The sequence below is a fragment of the Corvus brachyrhynchos genome, unplaced genomic scaffold (assembly GCF_000691975.1).
Source record: "Corvus brachyrhynchos isolate BGI_N302 unplaced genomic scaffold, ASM69197v1 scaffold258, whole genome shotgun sequence".
Classification (NCBI taxonomy): Eukaryota; Metazoa; Chordata; class Aves; order Passeriformes; family Corvidae; genus Corvus; species Corvus brachyrhynchos.
This window is the reverse complement of record NW_008240122.1, coordinates 773226-784070: the sequence shown is the minus strand read 5'-3', so window position 1 is coordinate 784070 and position 10845 is coordinate 773226. Positions and strand designations below refer to the sequence as shown.

Here is a 10845-nt window from a genome sequence, read left to right as displayed (position 1 = left end):
GGTGTGGTGCGGGAGAGGGAAAGCGGGAGCCCCGTCCTCCTCCTCGTCCTTTTCCTCGGCGTCTTTCTGAGGGGAGTGGGAAAAGGGAGCATGGCAGATGTTATCCTTCGGGCTTCGGGAGGGTTGGGGCTGTACAGCGTGGGACTGTGTCTCTGCGCGCCATCATCGCGTGGCGGGTCCACGGAACTCTTCCCTGCAGTTCTGTGGATTTCCCGCAGTTAGCCCGCATGGAAGGGATAGTGAAGAATAGGTGGATTTGGAGGTCGTGCTAGGCGAGTTTCTAATCTTAAAAGTTTCAAAGCTTGGAAGTTACAACGTAAAAGAATAGGAAAGCATTTCGCACGGGCAATGTTTGCTAGTTTGGACTTAAAAACAGTGATTGCTTCCTCTCAAATTGAGAAAATTGGATTTTCTAAAGCCCTAAACTCTCTTCTGTGTATGCAGTTTTCTGGACTTGCTTTTCAGGCATCTGTCTCCCCCTGACACTTCAGAGGCTCTCAGCCAAACAAAATTAAGGCTATTTTGCCCTCGGAGATGGGTAGTTACCTTTTGTACAGAGTCTTGGTTCACCCAGGAAGTTGAATTCTGTTACGCTGCAGTCTTTGAGTGTCTTTTCCACCTTCTGTGATGGCCATTAGCAAGAGCACATCATTAAATCAGGGAATTAAGCTGTTAAAATAAACTTTCCTGCCCACTGACTGCCACCTCTACCACCTAAGGTATTCAGTGTATCATTTTGTAAAAAGTTAATGCAAAATTTAAATAGTGCCTTTAATTTGATGTTACAAAAACTTTTGACTTGATGCATATCTGCTTAATTAGTAACAAAGGGAGATGGCATGTGGTGGGAATAACATGCACAGTCATAGGATATTGGAAAGGCTGCAGACCTTAGTATGTGGGATGGGACTCTTACTGCTTCATCAGGTTTTGTTTTATTCATTTTTGTTGCACGAAGACTGAAATTTTTGTATCTAAAACCACATAGCATAATACACTATGAGTGCATATATCTTTGTATGTAAATAATAAATCCTTATTACCAGGTCAAGCAGTTAAAAGTAAAGAATACATGGCACAGACTGCTTACACACACACATAAAAAAACCCAAAACAGATAAAAATTTTAGTTATGATTACAGTTAATAGCCTCACACTTGTTATCTGGTGTCAGATTCTGTGCCATGTACTTGCACAAACAGTTTAAGGTCTGTACTGAATACAGTCTTTTATGCTCATGGGTCTCTCTGCTTCCTGAAGTGGTGTCAGGTGATTGTTACTGTACTTCATAGTGGCAACGGATGGAAGGAAGGCAGCATTCTGACTTCAGAGAGAGAGAATTGAGGTGCAAATGTCAACTTAATTTTGTCACAGAATCATAGAATGGCCCAGGTTGGAAGGGACCTTAATGACCACCTAGTTCCAACCTCCTGCCATGTGCAGGGACACCTTCTGCTGTATCAGTTTGCTCGGAGCCCTGTCCAACCTGGCCTTGAATACTTCCAGGGATGGGGCATCCACAGCTTCTCTGCACAGCCTATTCCAGTGCCTCACTGCCTTCACAGTCAAGAATTGTTTTCTAGTATCTAATCTACCCCTACCCTCTTTCAGTTTGAAGCCATATCCCCTTGCCTTTCATTACATGCTCTTGTAAATAGTCCCTCTATTTTATTAGAGTCACTAGAAAATTATCAGCTGTTTCATTAGTTTTAGGCAATAAGGCTCAAGTGTAGTTCCCAACATAAACTTTGAAACTTTCTGAATGATTATTGACTACAGTGGTGAATATTCAGTGCTCCTAAAATTGCTTATTCTGTCATGCACTTAAGGAATGTAACAGTAGTGCCCCTGTGAAGGTCTGGATTTAAAAGGATTGCTTAAGGGGAGGCATTTGTACCACAGTCAGCTTGGTAAACAGAAAACTCTCCTGCCTCTTCCTGCAGTCATCTTCTTTATTGGAAGCAGCATTTGTAGGATAAATAGTGACTGAAGCAGAATTACTTCAAAAAACAGCTTTGTTCACTGCTGATGTATAATGAATGTATGATGCATACTGGAAAAGGTTAGGGACCTAGTAGCATCATAGAGTTATGCATATCCATGAGCAGCTACAGTAAGATTACCTGGAAAAGTGTAAACTCTGGCTGTTTTCTGGTGTTTTGATTAGACGGTCACCTATATAACTCTTGGGTGGGATATCTGTCTCTCTCTTGAAGCTGTGACTCCAGCATATGTCAAAAAAGAGCATCAAGGGGCAAGATAATTTGGCTTCAGCGTTCTGCTACAGCCCTGAGGTTCTGTTAAGCAAGCAAGAGTTCCTTTTCTTCACCCCTCAAGTAGTCTATAACTGTGCCAAATTAAGAATTAGTGGAAGGAAGCCACATAATGTTCTGAAGGGAACAATTACTCTAGTATGAAAGATAGCACTGTTGCGTGATTAACAACTATATTCCTTTTCTAACACAGAAAATCATGTTATCTTTTAAACATGATTCATTTACTTGTAAGAAGTATGCCTATTTAAATGTTCTCTTCAAAAGAACAAGTGTTTGAAATCACAGGGAACTTTTTTTCTGAAAAAACAGTAAATTTCCAGATAAATTCACAAGTTGAATTTTTGCATTTATAGGCTACTGATTTCAATTGCTTTTACAAGTCCTACTTAGGCTTGTTACTTGACAAAACTTATATTGTCCTGTGAAAGTAAAACTAAAGAGAATATATTGTTGTATACAGAAATGGTATTCAATGCCATAAAAATGCATTTTTCTGTTAAAAATATGCTTAGTGATTGCTATTCAGGTTCCTCAGTAGTAAGTGCATACTGTTACTGTGCCCTTAACATGCTTCTTTTTTTAGGTGCTATTGTATACTGAAATACATTTCCATGCTCCTGTTTTCCTGTGTTTTCCAATGGAGCAAACTTCCTAGTGTGTCATGTCAGTGCCTAGGAATGTGCTGTGCTTGGTGTGCAAAAAAGTAATCTTTAATCAACCTGTATTAACTGGCTGCTTTCTGGTTTGGGGGAAAAAAACCCACAACATAAATTATCTGTTTTATACAGGGATCAGCTTTTCCTGTCAGTTATGCAAGCAGAATTATGCAAAAGCAGTATTTTCTTCCGTAAGTATAACAGCCCCTCCTCCTTCCACTGCTCCTCCATAGTCCCTGAAAAAATAAAATCCAGCTTTAACAATTTATTTTATGCTTTCCCCATGATGTATTTCTAGGAGCTCCAACTTGATGGGAGCACAGCTGGCTGGATCCCATGGTGATACACAGGAGCCTAAGATTAATCCTTTGGTGAGTGTTCTGTAACACAGTGTTTTGTATATTGTCTTAGTAATAAACAGGGCATCCAGAAAAACTTGAATTCCTTTCTTGCAGCTTTTTAAAGTTCTGTCTTAGTGATGTCAAATTTGTCATAGAGAAAGAAATTATTTAGATTATTGGTACTTGAGATCTTCTGGGTTCTTTTTTTTCCAACAAGATTTCTGTAGCTCACAGTTGCCTCTCAGTAACTTTGCCCCTTTTCAATGCAGCTGTAACTCTATGAAATACCAACTTTTTGGCCATATTCAGTTCAACACCTGGGGCACCTTAGCAGCCCTTTGACAAGGGCTTCAGAGACATCTGACAGGCAGTATTAGATCTACAGTGCTGATCCAGCCTTCCTGCTGTGTCTGGTACCTGCTGGATTTGGTGTGCTGAGCTGCCTAGGAGTGAACCTCTGGGAAAATCAGCACTTCTGCACTCATTAAGGCTCTTCCAGTTGATCAGCAAGCCCAGACCATCAGAAGTTGAAGCTCTAACTGAAAGTCATAAACTTGCACTTGTACAAACATGAAGGATAACACACCTGGGGAAGCCTACTGTGTTTAAAGTAGTCTTAGATCTGACTTAGTAAAGTGAGAATTCTGGTTGTTGTCCATAATGTTCTATTTAATTTCCATACCCAAGCAAACTCTTAGTGTTTTGGGTATTCACACACTGTTATTTACAATACAAATATTGCTGCTCCAAACTTGCTTTAACAATGAGTTCTGTTCTTCTCATTGCTAGTGTTGTCCTCCTTATATTTATCTAGCATTCCTTTTTTGGACGAAGAAATTTTACACAAATGTTCAGAAGTTAGGTATCTCCTCACACTTTGCCTTCCCTGGTATAGTGAGACCTACCTGTCAGTCAAGGTATTATAGTCAGACTCTGTTAGATAAACTAAAATAAGCAGCTCAACAGGTTGTGGGGTGTTTTTGCTCTGTTGCAAATGGGGTATGCAGGTTAAGGAAATATGCAGTGCATGCATTAATTAAGGAGAACATGATGTGGTAACTCTTGTCTGTTCTTCAAAAATGCAGGTATCTATTTCAGATGAGCCAGAAACACTGTACAAGAGAGTGTCCATTTTAGTTAAAGGCCACGATAAAGCTGTGTTGGACAGCTATGAATATTTCGCAGTGCTTGCAGCTAAAGAACTTGGCATCTCTGTTGAAAAAGTGTAAGTAACTGATCTGTAGAGTGATACAGAGTCAGATGCTTCTTCTGTCATCTACTGTAATTCAGATCCTCTGCTTAGAAGTCTTATTTTAATTTTTTTTTAAGAAATGGCTATAATCTGACATTTTTTTCTCAGATTGTAGATCTAACACTTCTTTGATGGCACGACGGTGATGAGAAAGCAGCAGCAGTTCTGCGCTCAGCACTGCCATAGTGGAAGGGCTACATGAAGGATACTGACTTTGTATTTTATGTACTTTCAGTACAGCTGTCAGCGTTGTAGCTTCCCTCACCTAATGCTGGTTAATACCTGAGTGTTAACCATGCCCATGTCAGTTAATAACAAACTGTACCAGTGTTTCATATTTCCTTGTAGTCTTCTAAACGTCAAGTAAGAACAGAGATTTCAGCATAATCTTTCAGATAAACTTGTGTTATCATCCTTTATATAACATGAAAGTTTCTTTTTCTTCTTTGCTCAGAGATAAACCCCCAAAGACGATAGAACGACTTACACTTCTCAAATCCGTACACATTTACAAGAAGCACAGAGTTCAGTATGAAATGAGAACACATTACATGTGTTTAGAGGTAAGAAAGAAGGAAAAAAATTGTTCTAGGTGTACAGTTCAAAGATATTACTAGCATGAGTGAAAATGATTTGGGGAGGTGAATGCAGGGGAGTATTGGAAAACAGCTGACCTAGTTACATGAAATGCAACACAAGTTACATTCAGCCTACATAATTTTTGGACCAAAAAGTTAATTTTGACCATCATCTTAACAGCTGAAAGAATGACTAAAGAAAATAAGGTAGAATTGAGGGTTACCTTTAGTGTGTTACGCTCTTGGTTTCCAAAAATCATTGGGATGAGAGTTTTCTCAGGAAGGGAAGAACATCCAGCTAAATCATCGGCATTGCCAGCCAAGAAGGGTTCTATTCTTTGTTGTTTGGTTTGATGTTTTTGAGCAGACAGACTTTTGTCCTATGCAGCATCATGTGGCAAGCTAAAACTGCATGTAGGAAATAGAAGAAAGGAAGCACAGACAAACCACCAGCTCTGTGGCCGATGACACAGACATCTGTATGGTTTAGAAGGCAGCTGTGGTTGACTTTCTTAGAAGAAACGTTTACTGCCAGCATTTTGTGGCTCCTGGGTGTCTTTCTGTGTATTTGCGCAGTGCTTGGCAAAAGGGGACTTTAAGTCCCCTGACATGAGTGCTATACAAGTAGCTGCCCACAGACCATAAGCACTATTTTTGCCTTCCAGGAAAAACTAAAAGATTGGTGACTGAGTGGGACCAGGAGAAACTAAAAAAGCAGTATTTCAGTGGCACTCTGGAGTTGCAGGATTTTTAACAGGCTTGAACTTTGAGAGTATACAAAAGCTGGTGATTCTTGCATAACCGGTTGTTAATTTCATCTGATCCACCACTTCCATCATAATCAATGTATGTGATCCCAGGCAGCATGTGGAGTTCTGTGAAGTAGCTACTTCATACTTGCATGAGAGCTGAGTACAGGTGAACTGCTTCTGTTCAGTATTATGGAAGCTGCCTTCCCCTAAGATGGTTGGTCCCATAGCAAGGGCTAAAGAAGCTAGGGCAAACTTGTTTTAAAATTCTGTTTGAAGTATTATTAATAGTAGTTCATTAAAAAAAAAAATCTTTCTGTTTTAGTTAAAATACCTAACAAGCAGTACTGCTGCAGTTTACTTGGAGTATGTACAACGAAACTTACCTGAAGGGGTTGCCATGGAAGTGAAAAAGGTCAGTTTCCACCCTACATTATTTACGGTTACAAGTCCTGATGCAAGTACCAGTCACTACTGAAGTCTTTAGAAAGTCAGCCGAGAAAATGGGTGTAGTTTCATTGGAAAATTTTCCAAACTACTATAAAGAGGCTGTATTGCTTGGAAGTGCCACTAGGTGGCATTTTAAATCTGATACATGTCTCAAACCAGAATAAATAAAGCAAAGTAGTTAGATGCTAGCTAGCAGGTCCAGTAAATGGTTGTTTTTCTTTCCTTTTAGACTAAGATAGAGAGAATACCTGAACACATTCAGAAACCTGTTTGGGATACACTGCCTCAAGTAGAAGAAACTGAAGTAAAGTCATGAGCACACCAGGTACTTGGCTCCATTAGTACTGAAATTCATTGCTCCTATCAACCTAATTTACTGAGACAGTCCATCGTTAAATAAAGGTTCTCTTGTAAAGAAATTATATAAACTCTTGTTTCATTAAGTTTTTCTTGCTCGTAACACCAGTACATGTAGACTGACCTGCTATGAAGTGAAGAAGTTTGACTGTGTTCTGTGATCAGTGACTATGGTCATTTATAATAAGTTTGTAGAAAGGTAAAGTTTATTTTTACTTGTATATATAAAAGTGTGTGTGTGTATATATATATATATATAAAAATTCACCATCTCCTTTTGATAATACTAGATGGCTTCTGGACACTGAAATACTTGCAAATCCACTTCATGTTTGTGTAGTATTTAATATTGTGGATGCCAGATTGTTATCCATTTATCAATTTTGGATAAACTAGTTTGTTGGATAAACTATTTCCCTTCTTTACTTATTTTCTCCTACTTATACCACATTTCTCCAGTTTTGCTTCCTGCCACATTTCTTACAAAGTGCCAACAGCAACACTACAACCATTGCTTTAGGTCTTGTCTCAAGTAGTCTTACTATTGACCATCTCCTCTCATTTTCAGTCAGAAAATTTGTAGTTGCATTTTAGAGGAAGTTAATAAAAACCCCATGCTTCATACCATTTATAAACATCAGTGTTTGAGCATGCTCTATTGTATTCTTAGGAGTCAGACTTCCAAAGTTTAAATGATCCCTGTCTGAAGTGCCTGCTTTTGCATCCATACAGCAAATTTGTAGGAACAACAATTTAATTCCCTTAAACAAAGGCAACGTATGCCACATGGGATGTTCTGTGCATCACAGCAAAGCTGTGTGCTTCCCAGGAATGTGCAGCACATTCCTGCCTTGCTAGAACTCCAGTTTGAATATGAAAGAGTCAAACCACTGGCACTTTCGCTGAATGTGTAAATTCACACTTACCTCCTAAGGAGAGAGGGAGAGGATTTTCAGACATGAAACTGAACTAAATCCCTAGGATCAGTTCAATATCAGTTCAGTGTCACTGCCTTTTTTTATGAAGGAAGGATGAAGAAAAGACTTTGCAGTATGCAGTAGCAAAGCTTGACTTCAGTATCCAGTAGCCTGCAGTCTCACCTTGTAATCAGGACACAGATTCTTAACACTGCTGCTCTCCCTGCTGGCTGATAATGCATTAGCCTCATGTAACAAACAAGTCTAACATGAGTCAGTCATTCAGAGGAGATTTTTGGATGTTTGGTTAAGCTAATGCTTTGTCTTTCTGGATGGAGTTCTACTGTACATGAACTAGGGCAACAAAAAACCTTCAATGTAATTTCCTTTGCTTTCCCTCCCCCTGTAATCGCAGTTCCTTTAAGATACAGGAATCAGAGAGGTGTTTCATTTACAGAAGGAATATGAGAAAAGAAAACAAAACCTTTCAATGCAAACAATTGTTCAGGTTGGTGCACAGAGTACAGGTAACGATTCTCTTGTGCAGCACTTTTGTACGGTAAAAGGAGAGCAGTCTGGGATTTGGGGTTTGCATACCTGTCTCATTGTTCCAAGTTTCTAGTTCTCTTAACAAAATGTACCTTTCTTTTGAAATGCTATGCATTGAATTACAAGAAACACCAGTAAAAAAAGTGGAAATTTAATTCTTTCTACTTCAATAAAATGCCAGTAGATATTATCAAAAAAGCACACAATCAGTGTATTGCATCTGCTGATGCAAGGTCTTTCATACATCAGCACATTGTTATCACTCATCTTTCATTCCCCCCACCATATAAATATTAAATCTTCTTTGCCTTGGTATTAGAATATGTTTCCAGTTTAAAATAAGGGTTTTTTTTTAGTTTAGCTACTGCAAATACTTATAGGGCTTTATTCCCAAGCCATTAGGGTACCCAAGTTTCCCCTTGTGCTCAGATAAAGTTATGGTATCTACATTATGGAAGACACAGTGACATAACTGAGTAACAGACTCCAAACATGTACAGCAACTTCAGATACCTGGAACTGACTGGAGCCGCTTTAGCCTGCAGTAGCAACACTGCTAAGAAATGAAAGAGCAGAAGGCTTAGTTTGCCATCAGAAATCAAGTGCAGTGATGAAACTTTCTGACCAAAACAATCATTCTGGCATTACTCAGGAGGGAGTTAAAAAATTAAAATATAGGTTAGTTTGGTAGCTACTTAGGAAAAAAAGAAATTCTAATGTTTTAAATAAGATCAATTTTAAAAGGACCGATTCTTCCTAATGTTGGCACCCACTCAAATGTAGAGAAAGTCATAACACAGATTTCTTTATGCTTTTCTCTAGCATCTCGTTCAAATCCAGCCATTTATTTAACCTGTCCCAATGCAGGGTATCAAGGCTTGGAAAACCTTGCCTTACATTCTCTCTGCTTTCAACAAACTGGGTGTGGATGTACTGCAGAACTAGTTGGAAACGCTGAAAAGAGTTTTTTCTGGGTGCGTACAGAAAGCTGAGGGCTAAGTCCCCATCCCTTTCCTTGACATTCAGTTTTGCACTTCTGGCATACAGGCTTGCAGTTAAACTCTCTACTGCATTAGATACGCTTTTGCAGAAATGATCATGGGGTTTTTTAAGCTAATGTTGCTATGGACAACACATGGATTCCGGCAGCTTATGTGGTTAGCATACCCTGGATCTTTCTAAAATGCTGGGGCCCCCTCTTCCCCAACAGACTAAAATTTTAAGATCTATTACATTTTAGATGCTACCTTATTCTCGGTATTCTGTATTTCTCCAGTGTGTAAAGTTGGTAGTTCTCTAAAGAAGATTAATTCATTATGGAGTTTTTTACATTGGCAATGTTTTATAGTAACTGCAGTGCAAGGAATTACAGCATCGTTAAATATATCAGCCATTTGTCAAAAGAATTGCAGCTTGATTTTCAATGACATCACTCAAAATACAGTTCATACTGGCAAAAACAACCCCAACAAAACAGTGGCGAAGCACTTTCTAAACTTAGTTTCCATCAGCAAAATAAGAGTATTAGGCTAAATATGGCTGAGAACAGATGTAGAATACAAAAGCCCCCAGCAATTCTGTTCTGAACTAAATTAGTTTTGCTTAATAATAAACAAACAAGTGGCTTGAATACATAAGTAATAAATATTTGCCTGGATAACGTTTTGTTGATGATTAATGCTAGAGAAAGGGGGATAAAGAAGTTATAAAAATCTGTCATGCAGGGATGAAGAAAAGCATGAAAGTGAGTTGCTGTGAGACAAAAGAGTGAAGGCAATAAGCCAGCAAGGAGGAATCTGTTCTGTTCAGATTAGCAGAGTTCTCCAAAATAAAGGAAGTGTCTTTTATAAACCATCTGTTTCTGGAATGTCATGCAGATAAAAAGTGCTCAAGATACACAGGTAGCAGCAGCAGCCTTCTGCTGACGGGGTTTAGTTGCAGTTGCTGACAGAATGGGGTCAGCAGAACAGATTTCAAATAATGCAAGCTTTTCTCCTTCCTTTTCTTTCTAATATTATTGCTGGAATCAGAGATGCTGGTACATCAGAAGTCTGTAAAAAGAACATTGCTGGTGATATATTAACCATGTTAGCAACTAGGAGATCAAAGGTAATTTTACAAGTTCATTTAGAAATTTGATTTCAAACTTTCAAGTGGAGAGATCTAATTTAAGAAAGGGCTTATCATAAAACTGGGTGGTTACACATTCACTGGTCTATGAGCATCACTGCTGCTTTACTGCCCGTGCCTTACCACAGAGAAGCTGAGGTGTTCATCTCCTGGGAGACACACCTTCTAAGACACACATGAATGGCACCACAACGTTTTAAGTAGTTTAACCCTAAACACCAAATGCTGCCCAAGTAGGATCCTTCTCACACAAGGAATGGGGAGGAGGGAGGAAGGAGTTGAGCAGAAAGAGGGAAACAGTTCCAGGAATATCCTTGGTTTCAAGGGTTAAATTGAAGTCAGGATGGAGAGAGGAAAAGGGAGTGACAGTAGACATCAAGCTACAGAGCCAAATCTAAGCTCCTAGATAAGCTTTCCCATACCAATGAAAAGAAGTGTGAATAAGTGGCCACAGAAGCAAGTGTTGGCATTCAGAACATCACAAACTAATGAGATTAATGCATTTTTAATTTGTAAGGCAATATTAAAAAGCAGACTGAAACTCCACAAAGTAGTGTGAAGTATCATCCTAACCAGAATTTTGGAAAGAG

At 39.0% G+C, this 10845-nt stretch overlaps 1 protein-coding gene across 1 annotated transcript in view; it reads left to right on the top strand.

The window, feature by feature from the left end:
* Positions 1-7296, top strand: part of MRPS10 (mitochondrial ribosomal protein S10) — a 9340-nt gene extending 2044 nt beyond the window's left edge. The window contains exons 2-7 of the mRNA XM_017744807.1: positions 3065-3123; positions 3231-3303; positions 4359-4498; positions 4980-5088; positions 6178-6267; positions 6532-7296. Coding sequence (XP_017600296.1) covers positions 3065-3123; positions 3231-3303; positions 4359-4498; positions 4980-5088; positions 6178-6267; positions 6532-6618 — 558 coding nt within the window. The 3' untranslated portion in view covers positions 6619-7296. The remainder of the gene's footprint in view (positions 1-3064; positions 3124-3230; positions 3304-4358; positions 4499-4979; positions 5089-6177; positions 6268-6531) is intronic.
* The last annotated feature ends 3549 nt before the right edge of the window (positions 7297-10845 follow it).